Below are 21,994 nucleotides of genomic sequence, written 5' to 3' on the forward strand. Positions count from 1 at the left end.
GTGATGGTTTCAGGAGATGCAAGCTGAAACTCAGTAAGGGATGATGTTCCCTCTCTTCCTCCCTCTTCCCTTCCTCCTTTTTCTCCTCCTCTCTCTCCCCCTCCCCTTCTTTTTTTTTTTTTTTTTTTTTTTAAGTCTGCTTAATCTTTTAGCTTCTATTTTAGTCAATTCAATTCAGGAACATTTCATCAAAAATTCAATTCAATGCAACAAATATCTATCATGTGCCTACTGTAAGCAAGACATTTTAAAGCAAAAATTAGATTTCAAATTTGGGTAGAAATTTAAGGCCCTAGAGATGTATGAACAACAGTTGACAGCTTGGGATCTAGAGCAGGCACCTATATTCCTTCCTTGGTTCCCAAGACCATTTAGGTGTCTTGGGCAAGTGACAAAACTTCCTGGGGCCTTGAAACAGGGATAGTAATAGTAGCATTGTTTATATTTGAGTTATACATGTAAAGCCTTTGAACAATGCCTGGGATGTAGTAAATGCTCAATAAAATGTTAACTGTTATTATTACTATCATTGGGGGATGGTTGGATTTCAAAAATAGGGTTCCCTTCTACTTATTTCCATTTCCTCCTTTCTATTTATTTTTATTTTTTTGTATTTTAATATGTACAAGAAAGAGGGTGGGGAAGAGATGGAGAAGAGTGCAATTACCTCTCGATAGAAAGAATACATATGTTAAAATTCCTACCTAGTGTTAAAGATGTCACTATTTATTGCCATATATTTGATCACAGATGGCTTCAGGCTGCCGTATGGTGGTAGAAGGAATTTTAAAATTGCCTCATGAACTTTTAATGGTCCCACGCTGGATGAAACTGAGTTCTGGTTCCTAGGTCTGATTTTCTCTCTCAGAAAATTAAAACACTCAGACACTTATTGACTGAAAAGTCCTCCCGGACAGAGGTTTTTGCTGAACATTGAAAAACTGAATTAATTTTGAGAAATGGTGATTGAAGACTTTAATTATAATGGTAAGGTAAAATATCAACTTTAGAATGGGTTAGAAGGGTAGAACACCAGGATAATTAATTTTGAAACATTAATGATACATAACATATTACCATTAATCTATAAAGAAGTATAAAAGAAAACTTAGTAAAAGAACTTTTAAGATAAACTATCGGACGCTTTTTTTTTTTTTTTTTAAACTGCAATCAGGTTCCCAAGTGGCCAATGAAAAATGTACCTGAAAGTAAGCAACGGCTATTCTAGGAATTTTTTTTGGATTTATATTCATTATAAACAGCCCCAGAAAACTCAGATTCACTGAGGGGAATGATAGTTGGGTAGAATATAGAGTCTTAGCTGCTTCACTGCATCAATACAGAGGAATAAGACACAAAGAGTCATAAAAAAAAAATGCTTCCAAACAGGCAACAGGCATGATCCACACAAAAGTGCCAAGTGCCAGCATGTGGGAAAAACACGTGGACCAGAACATAATGTGACTTGTATCTTCCCACCCCAGGTCTCTCATGCCATCTGAAGAGGTTTATCCTTATCTGAGAAAACAATTACATTGTTTCCAAACTCAGAGCTCTTGGTTAAGAAAGAAAAGAAAGAGTTCCCATCATGGTGCAGCGGAAACGAATCTGACTAGGAACCATGAGGTTTTGGGTTCGATCCCTGGCCTCGCTCAGTGGGTTAAGAATCTGGTATTGCTGTGAGCTGTGGTGTAGGTCACAGGCATGGCTTGGATCTGGCATTGCTGTGGCTGTGCCATAGGCTGGCAGCTACAGCTCTGATTAGAACCCTAGCCTGGGAACCTCCACTTGCCATGGGTGTGACTCTGAAAGGACAAAAGACAGAAAAAGAAAGAAAAGAAGAGCTTTCCTCTGGCCCCAATGGGCAGAACAAGTGTATGCAGAGCTGGGCTTGCTGAGGACAATGAGAAGGGCCCTGGCCCTTCCAGCCCACCTCTCCACCAAGGCCCTGTGGGACAGAGTTGAAAGTCACTGATTTAGACCAAAATATGGAATAAGCTACAGCTAGCCACACATCCAGCCACTATTTGATGGCTGAAGAACCTGGTTCTGACAGATAATTCCCACAGGATTTACGGTTCTCTGTAAACAAGTTAGTTAACCTTGTCTCAAGTTTCTTCATTTGTCAAACACTAAGGCCGGTGGTATCTTCCAGCGCTCACATCTTGTGATCCCAATCATTTTAGCAACAAATCCAGCTCCAGGAGCCCAGTGTTAAGTAAGTAGGTAAGAGCTGTTGGGGTTGCACAGGGCCAAAAGGGGAAACGGTTTTCGACAAGCATTGGAAAAGTTGCCAGGTTTGCAAGTGATGAGTTGTTTCAGCTTCAGAGCTCTGCTTCCAATAAGGAGCGTGACCACAACCTATACCACAGCTCACGGCAATGCCGGATCATTAACCCACTGAGAAAGGGCAGGGACCGAACCCGCAACCACATGGTTCCTAGTCAGATTCGTTAACCACTGCGCCACGACGGGAACTCCTGAAGCTAAATTTTTAGATTCGACTCCACAATATTTCCTATCCAGAAGTTCTATCTTGATAGAACTTTTTTTTTTTCTATGCTTCTATCTAGACTATTTAGAAATGTTACAAAGTTTCCCTCGGGGAGTATGATGAAAAATTAGGTGTGGGAGCCCCTGTGGTCAGTTTCCTCTCTACTCTAAAATGCTGTACTTTTGACTTTTCATCAGGCCTCTAGTTCTACTATATGCCTACCTGCTTCCAGACTCTCACTGTGCCCTTTATGACCACTGCCACCAACAGCGAGTGGGAATGAGGGAGGGGATTCAGGTCTGATGTGCACCAGGCACCTTGATAGGTGGTATGAATACAAATAGTGTGAGGCATCCTCCTTATCCCCAGGAGCCTACAATTTCATTTACTGAATTAGACTGTTTCGTATTTTGAAGAATAATCATGTGTGGGGTCAAATAGTCATGGTTAAGCCATGTTTTAAGTACTTTACTTATTGTTAAAACTTTTAGGGTCTTGACATTTTAATGCCATGCGATCTTGTGCACATCCTTCCACTTCAGGATTGGGTGACATGCAGAGAACATATTTCAGGGAGACTCATAATGATGCCATATTCAAGATTTCATGAGACACCCTCCCCACCCTTGATGTCACTGCTCTCACTGCAGCAGATGTACAGCCAAGCTTGGGAATTTCTGACACACACAGAGGAGTAGACTTCACTTTCAGGGTTTACTGTTGTTTCAGTGCTCCCTCTACAGGTCCTATTGGGAAGGGTATTTAAATTAGAAATAAGAAATCTTTGAGTCATCGGTTCTTAAACAATATTTGCTGAGCATGTCCCTCATGGCTCTCAAAGATTTCACATTTAGTAGAGGAACGAATTGCTCCAACAATATCTCTGAGCACATGTTTCCAAAATATCTACCAACCATGCCTTTGGACTCAATCTGCCCAAATAACAAGAGATACAACATCTCCCCAACACTCCGTATACGCATAATGCTTTATCGTTTACATTCTTTGATTCTCACTCATCAGCTGGAAGGAAATTCACTCTACCCTGAACTGCTCCAGTACCTAAGCCCTTCCCACAGTTTTTGGCTAAAATAGGTGTTTTTTCCTATTAATTTCTATCTGCAATATATTTGACATTCCATGAATTTTGAGGATGGAGTGGACAATAAACACTTTTAAAGTTGAAATAATACACTGCAAAGGCTAGTTTCAAAAAGTGAAATAAACTGTCTTCTACAAAACAATGGAAAATCAAGACATTCTTAACCACGGTCAAGATTCTAAGGGTTACCTGAAACAAGAAGGCTGGAAGAATCTTCCCTCCACCAAACATTAATAATTTTTTTTTTGAAAGAAGGTTGTTGTTGTTTTTTGTTTTGTTTTGCTTTTTAGGGCTGCACTCACGGCACATGGAGGTTCCCAGGCTATGGGTCTAATCGGAGCTGTAGCTTCCACCTACGCCACAGCCACCACAACACAGGATCTGAGCCGCGTCTGCGACCTACACCACAGCTCATGGCAATGCCAGATCCTTAACCCACTGAGAAAGACCAGGGATCGAACCCGAAACCTCAAGGTTCCTAGTCGGATTCGTTTCTGCTGCGCCACGAATCTGACTAGGAACTCCCAGAAGGTTGACGTTTTAAAATACATTAATAGGAAAGTAAAGACAAGAATAAGGATGGTCACCCACACAGCTCAACAGAATGTTCAAAAATGAAGAAATCTTGCCTCTCCTGGAGAAACTTGCAGTCTTTTTTTTTATCTGAGACCTCTGTCTAGATTTCTACACCATTATTTCACAAATATGGAATGGTTCCACTGCGTGATGTTTTGTGCCCACGTGTCTTGATGCATAACTGTGCTGTAATAACAGGTTCGGGACACAATCCCTTCAATTTTTTACAAGACTCTTCATTAAACAGGAACAGACAGGCCTAAAATCCCTAAAAACCTCACTGGTCACATTACATGGTTGGAGAAATTAAAGAGCCAGATATGAAATGGCAAGTAAGAAGTTTTTCCTGTCCTGGGGGGCTTTCTAGAACTAAATGGACATTGAGGAGCTGAAAGAGATGAATAAGCCTAATGGTAGATCATTTTAGCCATGATTTAAAGAACTCCTACCACATGTATGGAAATAGGAAGCAAGGAAACAGAGATGAATGAGCCCTCAGGAGATCTGACGTGTGTGTGTGTGTGTGTGTGTGTGTAGGTTATTTGTAGGGTCAGGAAAGGGGAGGAGAGGTAGTTTAGAGACAGAATTTATTTCTCTAAGTCTTTCTGTGTTCTTTGTATAGAATAGTGGCAGGGAATTTAAGGAGAATTTAAACTTTTAAGGAAAAGCTGCCTTGAGCAGTGAGAAAGAGATGACTGGAAGAAGGATGCAAATTGAACGTCCATCAGAGACTAACTCAAGATATTCAGGCTACACAGCAGGTCTTTGCCACACTTTTAATGTATTTATGCTTATAGGTCCCTTAGCACTTAATAAGTTTATTTACATTATTGCTTAAAGTGAGTTTAAAACTCCAATTTGCAGAGCTTCCATCATGGCTTAGCAGAAACGAATCTGTCTAGTATCCATGAGGATGAAGGTTTGATCCTTGGCCTTGCTCAGTGGTTAAGGATCTGGCATTGCCATGAGCTGTGGTGTAGGTTGCAGATGCTACTCAGACCTGGTGTTGCTGTGGCTGTAGCACAGGCCAACAGCTACAACTCAGATTTGACCCCTAGCCTGGGAACCTCCATATGCCTCAGGTGCGGCCCTAAAAAACAAAAAAAACAACCCCCCTCCCCCGCCCAAAATAAATTCCAATTTGCTTTCCAGAATCCTTAGGTAGCCTAAGCATCCTTAAGAGGAGAAAAACATTCCTCTAAACAGAGATTTAGTTACAAAATGCTAACATAGGAGCCAAAATTCCACAGCAAATAAAACATAACAAGGGTAAAACTAACCAGTCAGGAGATCATACTCAGAGCCGAATGAGGATTTTACAGCTCCGTGTAGTGCCCTCAGTACAGTGTAGTATCGAGGACCAACCAGCAGGAGGAGCCATTCTGAAGCCCTCATCGTGGTTCATGAGGCCAGGTGGCTCCAGAGATTTCTGTCTGTAGGGCAGTGGAGTGACGAGGATGGTCATCTGCTTTTTCAAAAAAGTATGTCGTTCCATAAAATGAACCCGATTTTAAGAACTTGTTCCCTTTTTTCATATAGAGATTTAACAACTATTTATGGAACAGGTAGTGCTGTCCTTTTATGTCATTTATATATTTACGGAACATAGCGGTGTCAGGCATTGTGCTGTAGACACCACCATGGGGGGAAATCAGAATCAAGAGAGAAAAACGCGGGGAAATGAGAAATGAGACAGGCAGGGTGAATGAATGGAATTGGAAAAGGGAAGAATTATTGAGGTTCATATTTAACCCTCTGATTTAGGGGGAAAAATGGCTCCTAAATAAAAAGATTTATATATTATAAGACCTATTAGGCAATAATAACTTCATCTGACACATTGTCCTTAAAGTTGCCTATGGGCTTCACAAGAAAGGAAAATGACTAAATACTAAGCATTGTTAGAAAACACATCGTATTTGAAAATGTCTACACCAATTTGATATTTCTCAAGTCACAACTCTTTCATCACTTTGCTGAGACCTTTTTCTAAAGTATCTGCCAAAAGAGATTATGCTTCATTTGCCAGAGAGGACATTAAAGTCATTGTGGATTTCCCACGCCCCCCACCTCCCCCCACAAGAGCCTTTTCCTTAACTGAGATTAGCTAATAATTGCGTCAACATGCAATTCTCCACTAGAGGGCACTATTTCCACACAATGCTACAGTCAGATCGGCTTCCTCCAAGCCAGTTTCAGAACATAGTCAGGGAAGTCAGCCCTGCCACCATATTTAAATGACACCCAGATAATCATGATGCATTGCTAAAAGGAAACGACACTTTTACATCTGTAATATACTTACAGGAATAAAAGACCAAACAAACCCATTTGTTGAAAAATAATTTTGCTAAAGTCACCTGCCGTGGAAGATGTGTGATTTTTCAGTGTCTTGCCATAGAGGTAGTGTATCGACAGCTAGGAAAATCTGGTGAGAACAGTGTGGCGCATCGTTTCATAGGAAAGCAATGTTCAAGGGGTCCATTAAACAGACTGGGGAGTGGGATCCTGAGCTCAGCTTTATGACACATTTCAAATACCTCCAATGGCAAGCGTCTCTGCTTACAAGGTAAAAATCTCCTGACACAGTAACTGAGCTTTAGAGCTGATCTCTCTCAAAATAGGAAGCAAAATGTACTCTGGGAATTGTCTGTACCTGCCCTGATTAAAATGCTTCTACAAAAAAGTCTATTTCACCTAATTCTGTCAACCTGTACATCAAGATGGGAACATGGTCCCCTAGCAAAGACTTGAATTCTCACTTTAAAAAACACTGCCTTTAGAACTCTCCACAGTGAAACTCCAATTTGATCACAGGTAGAGGAATCAGCAAACACAAACCTCAGACATTTATATTACAAGGACCTCTTCTTGAGGGTCAAGACAAGGACTCCAGAAATGGTATCATCATGCAGCTAAGGGATGCACATAATTCTCTCTAAAAAATAGGTCATCCCCCTAAGGAAAAGCGAAAAGAGTTCCCAGAAGGTAACTGGATTTTGGCCCCCATGGTGTGAGTGGAAAGGGAGCCCACCTAGGAGAGCTGGAAGCCAGTGCAAGCATCAGGCTGCAAGTTCATGAATGTTGAAGGATGGGTGGGGATGGTGTGCTGAGAAGCCTTTTCCACTTGAATCAGAGGATGAGGCAGCCTATGGATGGGTGGTCTGGTGGAAGATAGAGCAGTAAGGACCAATGGGACTTGCTCCTGCTCCTCTGCCAGGGGTCACGCGTGGGGAAAAACGGAAGGTGGAAAGAGGAAAGGAGCTATTATAGTGATTGCTATTAGAACCGCTTCTAGGTCTGCACTTTGTGGACTTTTTCACAAAGGCGCCAGCATTTGTCTGCTCGCAGAGAAGCTAGGTCTGCGCTTGCCAATAAGTGATGGCCCGTTTTTACCTTTTTAGGCAGAACTCTGCTACATTTAGTTCCTCACAATACATCTTGATTTCTGTTCTACTCTCCTTGGGCTATGTCCACAGTCACTGCTTTCATTTACCATTACCTTTTATCTCACTTGCCATGAATTAGGCAGATTTCAAAACTTTCGCCTCTGTCTTCTCAATCCCAGTAGATTTAAAAAAAAAAATAATAAAAGAACCATTTAAGGTTTTTGCCTAACCTGTCAGAACCCCAATCCACCTTGACAGAAATGCGATCACATCCATCCTACAAAGAGAGAATAAAATAGCCTGATGTTCACCATTAACGAAGGGCTGCTGCAGGTTTCCAATGCCTCCCCAAATCTGGACCTTCCCATAAAATATTTTATAAGGATGTGAGCATAAAAATAAGAGAAGCTTAAAATGTTATCATCTGTATCATCTAGAAGGAGGAAGAACAGAGTGGATATGGGCCGATTTGGAGCCAGCTGTCCAGATTCGAATCTCCAAGTCCATCTTTATTTCTTTGTGACACTGTGGATGGTATTCAATCTACGTACCTCTGAGCTCACCTGCAAGAAGGCCATGAACCTAGTACTTGATGCAGGGGTGTTGTGAGCGTGTATGAGATAACACATCAGAAGCGGTTGGCACATCAGTAGGTGAGTGGTCAGTATGTTAGTTTTTATTATTCGTCCTTTCTTTTTAATTTTTAATGATCTTTTATTTTTTTCCATTATAGTTGGTTTACGGTGTTCTGTCAGTTTTCTACTGGATAGCAATATTATTTGTCCTTTCTTCCCACACATGAGAGTGGCTTACTGGAGGAACAAGAACACGTGCTCTCACACCTCCCCGTCTACAACCCACATAGTGATACGGGCTCAGCTATTATATTATTCAAGCTGTCTGAACCACATAGAGACCTCCCTGCCACATCCCTGGAGAACAGTTTTCAACTTGAGTTTTCTGGATTAGTGCCTCATATCTCCCTCTCACTCTGCTTTCTTTCTTTCTTTTTTTCTTTTTTTTTGGTTTTTTGCCTTTTCTAGGGCCGCACTCGCGGCATATGGAGGTTCCCAGGCTAGGGGTTGAATCGGAGCTGCAGCCACAGGCCTACACCAGAGCCACAGTAACGCGGGATCCGAGCCGCGTCTGCGACCTACACCACAGTTCACGGCAACACCGGATCCTTAACCCACTGAGCAAGGCCAGAGATCAAACCCGCAACCTCGTGGTTCCTAGTCGGATTTGTTAACCGCTGCGCCGCAACAGGAACTCCTCACTCTGCCTTCTTCACTGTGTTGGTGTTTGCCTTCATCATTTGATTTGCAATCTATTTTTCACTTATTTTCCATAAAAGACAGGAAAACGCCCACTGCCCATATAGTACGACTTAGGAGTACAGCCTCTAGAGCCAGACGGCTTGGGTTCGAATTCTATTGGTCACTCTCACACCCCCAGGAACTTAGCATTACGTTATTTAGGCAGTCCCAAACTCTAAGCATTAATTGCCTCACTGTAAGGAGGGGATAATAAGTCCCTTGTGAGGATTAAAGGAGATCATGCATGTAAAGGGTCACTAAGTCTTATTGTTCCTTTACCTGATGTTACTTGCAGTTCAGTTAGGGCTGACTTCTAATTGTTAGGTTATGATCCCCACATTGTCAGGCTGAGCAAAAGAGCTGTGACTGACAGACTGTGTTTCATGATGTTTCACGATGCTGAGTCATAGGTTCCACCAGAATGAACGGTGTTTATGGGAACGAGACCACGTGGTACGAGTGTGACAGCCTGGAAAGATGGAGCGAACCTGGAGTATCCACTCAGCTCTGCTCTAACTAGTGTCGTACCCTTTGCCTGGTGGAGTAATGCTGGGAGCGCCCCACCCGGATCACCTTCACCAAGCTGGTGCCCCTCTCTGCACTTCTCCCGCTGCTGCGAGTATTGGCTGTGGATGGCACATGGCTGTCACTTCTCTGGAGAATCACTCTCAGCTGATGGGTCCAGAGGCGCCTGAGAAGCTGTGCCTCCACCATCTTGAGATGGGCCGGTGTCAAGGGGTACGGACACTAATATTCTCCAGGCCAGGTGCAGGGACAAAGGGTACGGATGCCCAGCTCACTGCCCTCAAGGGGAACCACCAGTGCTCCATCCTGCCCTGTGATCAGGCTGAGGCCAGATATCCATGGAAATCACCTCTTTGTTTGGCTTCTTCTCATTCTGCTTTCCCTTAAGCTTCTCTTAGAAGCTTCGTCTCAAATCACTTGGACAAGAATCCTTGTCTCAAGCGGCCTTTAGGGACACTCTCCTAAACACCTAAAAAAGGAGACATGGGCTCTCAGTTTCACTTGACAGCAAATGAGGGCGTTGAATCCATTTTCACAGTTGGGTCCACGTCACGAATACTGGTTTTAATTTCCAGAGTATTTTTGCATACTTTGTACCCCGATATTCAATTGTGTACATTCTACACGCGTTCCTTCACTTCTACTTCCAAAGGGAGATTGGCTGAGGAACAGTTAAGTATGTATCTCCTGATTGAAAATTTTTGAGCACTGAAATGTTTCTCTGCAAGGAAGGGCTGGGGACAGAAGGCTGGACACTGCACCTGGCCTGGAGAATATTACAGTGAACGAAGACTTTGAGTTTAGGGGTAGGATACTCAGCACTCTCTTGGCAAAGCTTGTGTTTTCATTGTTCCTGCCACTGCAGACATCTTCCCAACCCTGACAGAAATCTTCCGGGCTCAGACAGGTTGCAACCCCTAAGAAAGCCTCTAAACTCACGTACCTGGGTGTTAGATCAGCCTTTGCACAGTACTGCTGGACACCAAGACAAACCAGGTTATGCTACAGTTTGAGAAAAGTTGGAGAATGATTACTCATTGGGTAACAGCAACTTTTGGGAGCCTGGGGAGAACTTGTTTTTGATAGAAAACCTCCATTCACCCCAGATTCCTTCTGGTGCACTCATTTCTAAGGCTTTTTTTTTGGGGGGGGTCTTTTTAGGGCTGCACCCATGGCATGTGGAGATTCCCAGGCTAGGGGTAGAATCAGAGCTGCACCTGCCGCCCTACACCACAGCTCACGGCAACACCAGATCCTTAACCCACTGAGTGAGGCCAGGGATTGAACCTGAGACTTCATGGATGTTAGTCAGATTCGTTTCCACTGAGCCACCATGGGAATTCCTCTGAGGCACATTTATGTCAGGAGTGAGAGTTACTTTGTTACAGTGAGTCCACCTTTACTTTCTGGACAGTTCTCAAATTGTCCTGGCTCAGTTTTTCCTTTGAATAGGAAACCAAATGAAAAAAATGAGGAAATAATGTGAATCTACCTGCTGCTTTCCTTTCCATAAAACTGGCTGTTGGTCACACAGTAGCCTATAGGGGAAATCTGCAGAAACCCATACTTACGAGTTCTCTGTCAGAGCTCCTGTTGTGGCTTAGCGGAACCAAATCTGACTAGCATCTGTGAGGACGTGGGTTCGATCCCTGGCCTTGCTCAGTGGGTTAAGGATCTGGCGTTACTGTGAGCTGTGGTGTAGGTTGCAGACACGGCTTGGATCTGGCATTGTGGCTGTGGTGTAGGCCAGTGGCTACAGCTCCGAGTGGACCTCTAGCCTGGGAACCTCCATATGCCACGAGAGCAGCCCTAAAAAGACAACAACAAAAAAAACAAAAACAAACAAAAAAAAGTTCTCTGTCTTCTTACGGAAGAAAAGGTATCATTCTAGGATCTGAATGGGATCTCTTGTTTACAGGGCCTTTGGAAGCTGGCAAAAGCCAGCTATAAAAATAGGATTTCCTTGAGAGTGACAAGGGAGGAATCTGAGGATGGGGATGTGACAAAAGAAGAAGGAATGGGAGCTGTGGCTGCCTGCTGGGCCAGCCTTGTGACATTTGCTGTCTGGCTCAGCTGTTACAAGACCTGTGCTGGGCATGTGCTGCTCTCCTCATCACAGGCTGAACAAACAGATTCCAAGTCACACACACACACAGTGGGTGTGGAGCAGGCATCTGAATGTATCTCCCACCTTCAGGGACTCACCGTGGGAAACAAATTCATTTGTCAGTCAAGAAGAGATTTAATCAGATATTAACCATTGTTAAATAACATTAAATGGCCCGAATTGTAAACAGGATGAGAAAGCCTGGAAACCAACGGACAGTTAAGAAAAATATTTATGCTGTCAAATGGCAGGTTCAACTGTACTAATTCAGGAGAAAAAAAAAAACCCAACAATTTCAACGTTCCTGAGTTCAAAAATATAACTGACCTACTATAGGCTCGTGGAATGGAATCAGAGAATAAAAAAATGAAGCGAATACTAGATTAACTTTTCCTCCTCCAAGGCACAATGCCATTTTATATTGATTGTTAGTTTTACGGTATCCTTGGGAAAAAAGGTGGAACAGTTATTATTATACTTATTTTGTGGATTGGGAAAATGACACCAAAAGGACTTAATTAACTTGTTGAGTCACCTGTTTAGCAAAAGTTAAATAATATTAGCAAAGAGACGCAGCTCTGTAGTTTCTCATTAGGTGAGCTGATTTTATGGCATTTTCAAAATATATGAGATGCCCATATATAAAGGAACATTAGTTAATTAACTCCATAATATTTTTCAGGTGTTTGCTCTGTACCAGGATTATAGAAACCATGGAACACACACGAGTATCTTGAGCCTGTCTCTGTCCTTAAGATTCCTACAAGCTGATAAAGGGACAGGACACCAACCCCAAACGAGTTTCAGTCACTTTCTAAATGATTCTTGCATCAAAGTCACTGCTAGAGGAGCGGTACATGTGAGAATTCAGGGGTGTTAAAAATCACTGCAGGCTTTGGCAGGTGTCATAGCCAGGGGTAGAAGGTAAGTTTCGTGGAGACTGGAGAGAGACGTGAGCAGGGTGAAGAGGAACCAGGTGAACACAGGGCACAGTATAGGACCTCCAAGGCTCAGCAAGGTGGTCTGGAGGCAAAGGGGAGCTTTTGAAGATGTTTTCCCAACAACGTAATGCAAGTACTGTTACGGCAGGATAAATCTGGGGTGTATGGTATAAATTGAGGGAGAGACGAGAATAGATCAGGCACAAAAGATGAAGACAAGTAATAGATGTGAAATCTATAACACACATTTGTCCTGATATCGTTTTTATAATCATAAGACATAATACTTCAAATACAAAATAATGACAGCAGGGTCCAGGGTGATTGTTACAAAGAGAGGACTCGCCAATGAGAAAATCCAAGCAAGAATCAATATGACCTGGTGACTCGCTGGAAGTAGGGAAGAATGAGGGAAATAACTGCTCTGTCCCTCACCTTACAATTCTTTAATCTTTGTAATTTTTCAGGGTATATCCTTTGTACTTGGTTGAGCACTTGAAATTAGTCTCTATTTTCTTTTATTTAATTTAAAATTATATTTTATTATCAATAATTTCAGAGTAATAGATTCTCCCCATTAGGGACGAGAGATTTATACAGCATGACCTAAAAAGATTTAGGGGACAGATGACTCATAATGCAATCTCATGGTGATTTTAATGAAGCCAGACTCTCATGCAATAAACGGAGAATTATTACTTCACTCTGGGATCAGGAGATGGAAGACCATAAAACACAAGGCTATTTAAAAGCCACCATTAGAACATACAAACATAAATTAAATTTTAAGGCTTAAAACTCTTAGGAAAGTTTTTTGTAAGGAATGTTATATATCCCTCATATTTTATCACTCTTAAGACACATCGCTATGCCATCATGGCAGGGAATTACGGTAGAAAAATAGGGTGAGAATAGGGATGGTGGGAAAAGCAAAGAGTTTCCCTATAACTCTTGGAAATTAACCTGATTAGTATTCAATACAACATTCATTCATTCATGTAAGCGTTTATTTCCAGGAGCTCTTGCCTTCAGTGAATTATGTTCTATATGTAGGAGACAAAGAGATAGTTAAATCATATACGTGCCCTCAAGGAGCTTAGTGTCTACGGGGTCTCTGAGGAGGGAAGGAAGTGGGAGTTGAGGTACAGGAATGCAGGGCAGTTTGCAGACCAGAGACTGGGAATCCATTTAACACTGACCACATGCTTACTCTCCAGAGTCTCCTGTGTGGACGACAAAGATGAACAACACACCATCCCTGCCATACTCTTCCTTCTCAAACATTCACTTCATTTAAACGAATGAGCAGATATTGAACCTTGTGCGCCTTGAAAGTCAAACATGCCCAGCAGTGCGAAAGGCAGGATGCTGGGAACAGGTACTCCCTAGAGGACTGGACCACTGACCTTGCTCAGGATTGGTGGTGCCTGATAAAAGTAAAAAATTAGTCTGACTTTTAGTCCGTTTTATCATCATTGATAGAAAGTGATGTCCTTATCGCCTTCATCCGAGCAGATGGTTTCTGCTGCTCTGCCCTTGCCACACCACTGGGGCTCAGATGCTGGCTTCAAGGCTTCTCTTTGACGCGAACATAAAGGCATGAAACTAAATTAAGTAACAAGAGTAAAAGAACCCGAAGGAAGTAAAGAGGTCAAGTTTAACCCCTTCATATTACAGAAGAAGAAAGAGAGGTGAATGGGGACTTATCTGAAGCCATTCAACCCAGAAACGGGCAGAGCTGGGTCTGGAGTCTAGTTCCCCTGACTCCTGGTTGGCCTCCGGGAGAAAGTTCCACCCTGTCTGCTTTTCCAGACTGCAGCCCAGACAGCAACTTGGAAGCATCCAAGGAAGAGAATGGTCCATGGAGACCCAAGTGGATTCATAAGGAAACCAACAAGTAGTTGTGGGGAAGAGGTAGAAGGAATGACTTGACTGGTCTCCATTTCCCATCTATTATGGAGCCAGTATTCTTTCACAGGACTTCAGAGATCACTGCAACAAATCTGTTTCTCTTCACTTATTCATTATTCTTTGACAATACTTTCAAAGAACTCTGAATAACCAACTTGGTCTTCTTAGTTCTTTTTTCTTTCTTTCTTATGGCCTCACCTGCAGCATATCAAAGTTCTGGGGCTGGGGGTCAAATCACAGCTGCAGCTGTAGGCCTGTGCCACAGACATAGCAACAATGAACCAGAGCCACATCTATGACCTATGCCACAGCTTGTAGCAGTGCTGGATCCTTAACCCATTGAGTGAGGCCAGGGATCGAACCCCCATCCTCATGGAGACAGTGTCGGGTTCTTAACCTGCTGAGCTACTATGGGAACCCCTATCTTCTGTAGTTCTTAAAGCCTCAAACTATATTTTCTGAAATGACATTTGGTAGAGTGTGTGTGTGTGTGTGTGTGTGTGTGTGTGCAGCACATGTGCACATGCATAATGGGAAATATAAAAATTTATATACATGATCTAAAAACCTAAGGCAACAACAAGAATAGTGATAGAAAATGGAGACACAGAAAAATAAAAGAATGAGCCTGGGAGTGTACCTTGAGAAGCTCTCAGTTCCTCCACTATTCTAAAGTACAATGCTGGATATATCAATCATATATATGTGTTTTGTCTTTTTAGGGCCACACCTAAAGCATATGGAAGTTCCCAGGCTAGGGATCGAATCAGAGCTGCAGCTGCTGGCCACAGCCACAGCAACGTGAGATCCAAGCCATGCCTGTGACCTACACCACAGCTCACAGCCAGATCCTTAACCCACTGAGAGAGGCCAGGGATTGAACCTGTGTCCTCATGGATCCTAACTGGGTTTGTTACTGCTGAGCCACGACAGGAACTCCAACCAATCATATTTTAAATATAAACTCAAAGCTTATTTTAAGAAATACTATAGGAAAGCTTTACTTAACATTTTGGGGAAGCAAAGAATTAGCTCCTCATTTAACTGTTTTGCATTTTCTAGGTTTTCTATGTTAGATTTGCTTTAAATGGGAATAAACAGTATAAGTACATCATAAAGGCAGGTTAAGGCAACAAAAATAATGTTGTAAAGCTTGGCATATTTGCCGTTTGCTCAAGGGAAGCAGAGGAAAAACTGTATAGAAATTAATTTGTGGTACAGACTCCTCCTACCTTACCCCAAACCATGTGGTCTTTGGAGGGAAACACTCTTAAGTTTATTCCCAGCTCTTCTATCCACCAGAGTTTCGATGACAATGAAACAAAAGAGTTCAGTGGCCTTCAAAAGGTGCCCAATAAATGACTATAGAAGCTCTCTTGTAATTGAAGAAGACCTGCCTTAGGTCTATACCAGCCTAACAAAATCAGATGTAGCTACAAGATTTTTGACAATGCAGCTACACTCTTTTAGGGGACAAGAAAGACCATTTCCTCCAGGTATCCACTTGGTGGTGAATGATTCTACCCAATAGGCCAATCGTCTCTAGTTCTATCCTTTTCAGTGGGTGAATACTCTGGGGAAAAAAAAAAAAAAAGGAACATGTAGGAGATCTAGAAAAATCTCTTACCTCTCCTGAAGTCCTATGGGCTTCATTCTGAAAGGAGAAGGGCAGACAGAGGTGGAGGCTTTGATCTCAGGGGTGTATTGGCCTTGAGGGTCCACGACCACATTTAGTATCTTCGGGGCCTGCTCAGGCTGGACCATGCTGTTGCCTATCTTCGCCTCGGACGGTACTGGCTGTAATGCAATGGGCGACAGGTGGATCTCCTGATTTTTCTCCTTATCTTGTCTCAGGGAAAGCTGAAATTTTTCTTTTAATCTGTAAAGAATCTATAGATGGAGAGAGAAAGGGCTCCTGTCACATTTTTTTCACGTTCAGCAACAAAGTATGATCTTCTCCACCCCATCCCAGGAGACAAATCCAAGTAAGGTTTAATGATAATACAAGTAGGCATAGCTTTCTGAGATGATTTCTCAGTTTTATGGTATATATGGCTTGTTTTCAAAAAGATATGCTATTTATGTCCAGCTATGGAACATAAACATATTAAATATAGAATCTACTCAAATATAATTCAAAACAAATCTGCTAATTTTATAAAAGTGCCAGATGTCAGTATGATCACATGTAAACCTCTCCAAGTGACCAAAGTGGAAAACTTATAGAAGAAACAGCCATCAAATTTATAGAAACAGAGGTTTGCATCCAATGCAACATGTAAGAATAAAGTCTTGCAATGTATTAAAGAAGAGATATGCTATTAACCACGATTTCTTAATGTTGGTAAATATCTGCACTAGCTATATATTAACTTGAGTATCTGGTGAATACCTGAAAAAAATTAAATTTGGGGCATATATCAAAGAATAATTTGGACAACCAGAATTTTCTTTTTTGCCCCTTTAAATTATTTTATTTTTTTAGCCACATCTGCACCATATGGAAGCTCCTGGGCCAGGGGTCAAATTGGAACTGCAACTGTGACCTGTATCGAAGCTGAGGCAATGCTGGATCCTTAACCCACTGCGCCACAGTGGGAACTCCAACCCCTTAAAATTTTTAATGCCTGTAGAAAAAAGCAAAAGTATCCTGCTCATTCTCTGAGCTCTTTCTGGAATGCCTAATTCAATTCAGAAATGGTAGGATCTTCACTTTTAAACTTTTAAAAGAATTGGATTGACTTTGCTGGGACGCTATGAAGAACCAAATTGTGAGGTGAACAAAGTTTGTCTTTCCTGTCTGTAGGCTTCCCTTTTTATAAGACCTCCCACCTTTTCTTTTGAAAATACATTAATTTTGGAGTTCCCATCATGGCTCAGTGGAAACAAATCTGACTAGTATTCATGAGGACACAGGTTCGATCCCTGGCCTCACTCAGTGGGTTAAGGATCCAGCACTGCTCTGGCTGTGGCTCCTGGCTGTAGCCAGGAGCTACAGCACTGATTCGACCCCTAGCCTGGGAACCTCCAGATGCCTCGAGTGCAGCCCTAAAAAGACAAGTAAATAAATAAATAAATAAAATATTCATTTTTATATTTTTATATGCTTTATTTTTTTCCAGTTTTATTGAGATACAATTGACATATAACATTGCACATGTGTAAGGTGTACAGTGTAATGATTTGATATTTTTCTCTTCTCTGGATGCTGACTGCTCTACTCCAACTCCTGCAGAAATTAATGTTCTTTTGTTTCCTCAAGTCTATTCTCAGGAAGTGATCTGAGAAGTAATTTACATGAAGTGGTGACTTAACTCATTATCTGCAACTATAGCTCTGATGACATCTGCATCTTTAAAAAGCCTTAGGCCAATTAAACTCCTCTGTTTAAATTTTGGAATCCATTAGCTGAATGACTTATTTTAGAGGAGGCGGCTGTCCTGGCGGTTTTCTATCACATTTACTCCACTTTTTTTTTTTTTTTTTTTTTTTTTTGCTAGGGGTCGAATCAGAGCTATAGCTGCTGGCCTATGCCATACCCACAGCAACGCTGGATCTGAGCCATGTATGTCTGCGACCTACATCACGGCAACGCCAGATCCTTAACCCTCTGAGCAAGGCCAGGGATCGAACCCGAATCCTCTTGGATGCTAGTCCGATTTGTTTCTGCTGCACCACAACAGGAACTCCTATTCTCACAAGTCTTGAGGCTCTTTCCTTTTCTTTCAAATTTCCTTTAAATTCCAGTCATCTCCATATTTGAAATCTACTGAAAATATATAAAGTCTAAGCGTATTTTTTCCTTGTTAAAGGATGAATACTGACAAGAATTTATTTCAGGAACTTTTTAGAAAATCATCATCCAGTAATCTCAGAATGTATTGGTTAATAAAAGAGTTTGTTTAACGAATTATGATTATAAAAAAGGAATAAGAATGAAGTAAAAACACAACATTCTAAGATGCAGAGGTATCAGACTGAGGTTGAGAAAAAAAGAATTCAAAGAACTGACAACTCGGCAGCACAGTATAAATCTTTCAAGCAATAAAGAACAGAACTGACAATGCAGAAAATACAGTCTGGTATATACTGCAATGAGAGACTGCCTGGAATGTATGGCAAAGGATAAAGAAATGAAGGTTAAAAACAAGAGAAAAGATGGGATATGGACGTCAGAGAAGAGTCATGGTAAAAGATAAACCAGAATTAAATGAGAAAGAAGCAAGTCATTCAAAAGTATTTTTCAGGGCCCACTTGCATCACGCCTGGTGTGAGGTACAGGGTATTCCGTTGTGAACAAAAGAGACTGCAGCCTGTTCCTATGGAATTAGGGATATGGAATGAAGAAAGTTCCTAGTTTTTTTTTTTTTTTTTGAAAAAATATGTCAATTTAAGGAAGAGTAAATGTGAGAAAAAATAGAGTAATTTTTTTTTGACTTTGAGAAGAAAATGCCTATTACAAAGGATATATGAATCCCACACCTAAACTGATGTTCATGTGAAAAAAGCCAGTGGAAAGAATTTCTCAAATACACAAGGTCTCAGAATATATATTTACCTGTTTACCCTTCCTGAAAAAACCATACTCAAACTCATGAGAAACATGTCTCAAAATGAAGGACTGCGAGTTCCTTTGTGGCACAGTGGGTTAAGGACCTGGTGCTCTCACTGCTACGGCACGGGTTTGATCCCTGGCCTGGGAACTTCTACATGCTGAGGTGCAGCCAAGGGAAAAAAAAAAAAAAAAAAAAAAAAAGAAATACGGACTAAAGAACTAGAAATTGTAAAACGAAAGGGAGCGCTAGAATTATTTAAAGACAGAGTGAAAACTAAATTTAATTATGTCTCAGTTCCAGCATCTCCTACTCTAAGAACAAGAAAGAAGTTTGAGGAGGTCAGAGAAATAAAAAATGGTGAGAAGATATGTTAAGTGACTTTTAATTAGGGATACAGAGTTAATTGGAGTTAGAAGGGTCCCTAGAGGTCCTTCTGACATAAGCACACATTAAAGAAATTGCAGTCTCCTAAATAATATGACCAGTCCAGAGTCAGCAGTCAGCTGTGGCAGAGTCAGGCTGGAAGGTCTGATCCCTTCCCACCCCTTCCACGCTCTTTGCCAACCGTCATTCTTCAAAAGCCTCCCTCTGAAATCCCATCTGCTGTGGATGTGACTCTCAGTACTAGGTTTCAACACCAGCACATCTAAGAGCGTATCTTTTGTACTCTGAAAGCTCTCTTTAAGGAAAGGGACTACACACTTATGAGCTATAGCTAGAAATGCATGATATAAATTGAACTGCCAAGAAGTTAAAGAGAATGCTTCTTGTCTTAAATGTCAGTTCACTTCCCCAGAACCTGGAAACGCTTATACTGGTGGTAATCTTTGACTATGATAAGGTTAAAGCCAAATTTTGACTTTGAAAGCAATGCCTTCTAAATATTCCTGTGACAAATATTACTACATAAGGAGAAAAGATGTCTGAGTGACAAGTCTTCCTACGCTTACTTTTTTTTCCGCTTCGCCCATGGCATACAAAAGTTCCTGGGCCAGGGATCAAACCATTGACAGTGACTTGAGCCACAGCAGTGACAGCATCAGATCCTTAACCTGAACCACCAGGGAACTCCATTCCTGCTCATATTATAATTACTTTCTTCTTGTTTTTTATTTTGTTTTGTTTGGTCTTTTTGTCTTTTTAGGGCCCCACTTGCAGCATATGGAGGTTCCCAGGCTAGGGGTTGAATCGGAGCTGTAGCCACTGGCCTACACCACAGCCCCAGCAACGCCAGATCCAACCTGCATCTGTGACCTACACCATAGCTCACGGCAACGCCAGATCCTTAACCCACTGAGCAAGGCCAGGGATCCAACCCGTAACCTCATGGATACTAGTCAGATTCCTTTCTGCTGAGCCATGACGGGAACTCCTATAATTACTTTCTATAGGACAGAAAATACTACCTTTACCCTTACCCTGTGTATAATGCCTAAGGATGCCTAAGGTTGGGGAGATCTTTTAAACTTAACTACTTCTTTTCAATTTCTAGAACCCTCAAAAGGCACTTTGCCACCATTCCGCACCAACAAAACCCGTACTAGAACAATATCAATTAGATGACACATATATGTTAAGCTAAATATACGTAACTACTAAAACATGAGGCAATAGAATTTAAGGTGGGAGAGCTTTTTATTTTTTTATTTGTAAGCAAGGTATTTTCCTGAATGAAAAAGGAAACAAACATACCTGTACCTTCACAAAAATGTATTTGACAGAAGATCATGCATGTATGACATATTCTAAGTTCTGCACTTCTAAATATAACATGTAAATCAGAACATTCACTTGTCTGTTTACATTGGGGTTTTGGAGACGCATATTTCAAAAACAGAAAAGGGAGGGCCTAGGAAATACTGGCCTTCTCCATCGTTCCCGACAGGTGACTTTTACAATGTTTGTGTAAAACATGCTCTAGTCCAAAGTCCTTCTTTACTATTCATGAGCTTATGTTCTTGATGAAGAACCTTTGCCACATATTTTACAGTCATCTGTTTACTTCATCTCTGGTTAGAGGTCAACTTCTTAATCTCTACCTGTGTAGTATGTGTACCAACTGATTTCTACATCTTTAAACTAGGGAAAAGCAGAACTTGGAGAATATACAATGCTTCTAAGACACGGCTTACATACTCAGCAGAGAGATCTGGGCTGTCTGACACGATGTGGAAGGAACTGGAAAGGTTGCTAGGAGGTATCAGAGTAGCTGTCATGGAATTAAGGTGCTGTTTCTCACCCGGCAGGGCTCCTGCTCTTCAGGGGACATTTGGCAACTTCTGGAGACCTTTTTGGTTGTCCTATGGGGGTTTGTACAGAGGTGCTACTGGCATCTAGTGGCAGGGGCTGGGGACAATGTTATGTGTCAAATATATTTCAATTAAAAAACCCATATAGGTGAATAACATACACTATATCTTAGAGGGCACAGACAGCCCCTCTCCTTCCTTGATAGAATTATCCAGTCCAGACCTGCTGGAAAGCACAGAGAACTCTACCCAGTATTCTGGGATAATCTATGTGGGAAAAGAATCTTCAAGAGAATCGATCCGTGTACCTGTATAGCTGAATCACTTCGTTGTACAGCAGGAATTATCAAAACATTGTAAATCCACTGTGCTTCAACTAAACTGTAAAAAAAAAAAAAAAAAGATCCAGCCCATAATGTCAGCAGTGCTGCCATCAAGAAACTGGTATAAGGGATCTTAAAAATCATCTGGTATAATCTCCTTATTTCACATTTAAACCCACAGTGGTTGAATGATTTATGGAAGGTTAGAAATAAAGTCTAGGATTCGGGCTTCCTGAATTATGACTGTAATCCTTCTGCTCTACCCATATCTTCTAAATTCCTACATTCTTCTTCCCAACCTCTTTCTCAGAGCCTCTGGAAAAATATATTAGACATATGGAATTCCTGTCATGGCACAGTGGAAATGAACCCTACTAGTATCCACGAAGACGAGGGTTTGATCCCTGGCCTTGCCCAGTGGATTAAGAATCTGGCGTTGCCGTGAGCTGTGGTGTAGGTCACGGACGTGGCTCAGATCTCATGTTGCTGTGGCTGTGGCGTAGGT

General features: G+C 41.6%; 1 protein-coding gene across 7 annotated transcripts in view; it reads right to left on the minus strand.

Moving 5' to 3' along the window:
* Positions 1-21,994, minus strand: part of PTPRR (protein tyrosine phosphatase receptor type R) — a 253,812-nt gene that overhangs the window by 76,425 nt on the left and 155,393 nt on the right. For all 7 annotated transcript variants that reach the window (XR_014803634.1, XR_014803633.1, XM_084956339.1 and 4 more), the window contains one exon: positions 15,989-16,251. Coding sequence is in view for 5 of the 7 variants with exons in the window: in XM_084956339.1 (XP_084812465.1) it covers positions 15,989-16,251 (263 nt within the window). In the remaining 2 variants the exon portion in view is untranslated. The remainder of the gene's footprint in view (positions 1-15,988; positions 16,252-21,994) is intronic.

Source organism: Sus scrofa, chromosome 5 (assembly GCF_054392235.1).
Source record: "Sus scrofa isolate SSC_HxYL_T2T_F1_AM1 chromosome 5, Sscrofa_HxYL_maternal_Yorkshire_Landrace_v2.0, whole genome shotgun sequence".
NCBI classification, from domain to species: Eukaryota; Metazoa; Chordata; class Mammalia; order Artiodactyla; family Suidae; genus Sus; species Sus scrofa.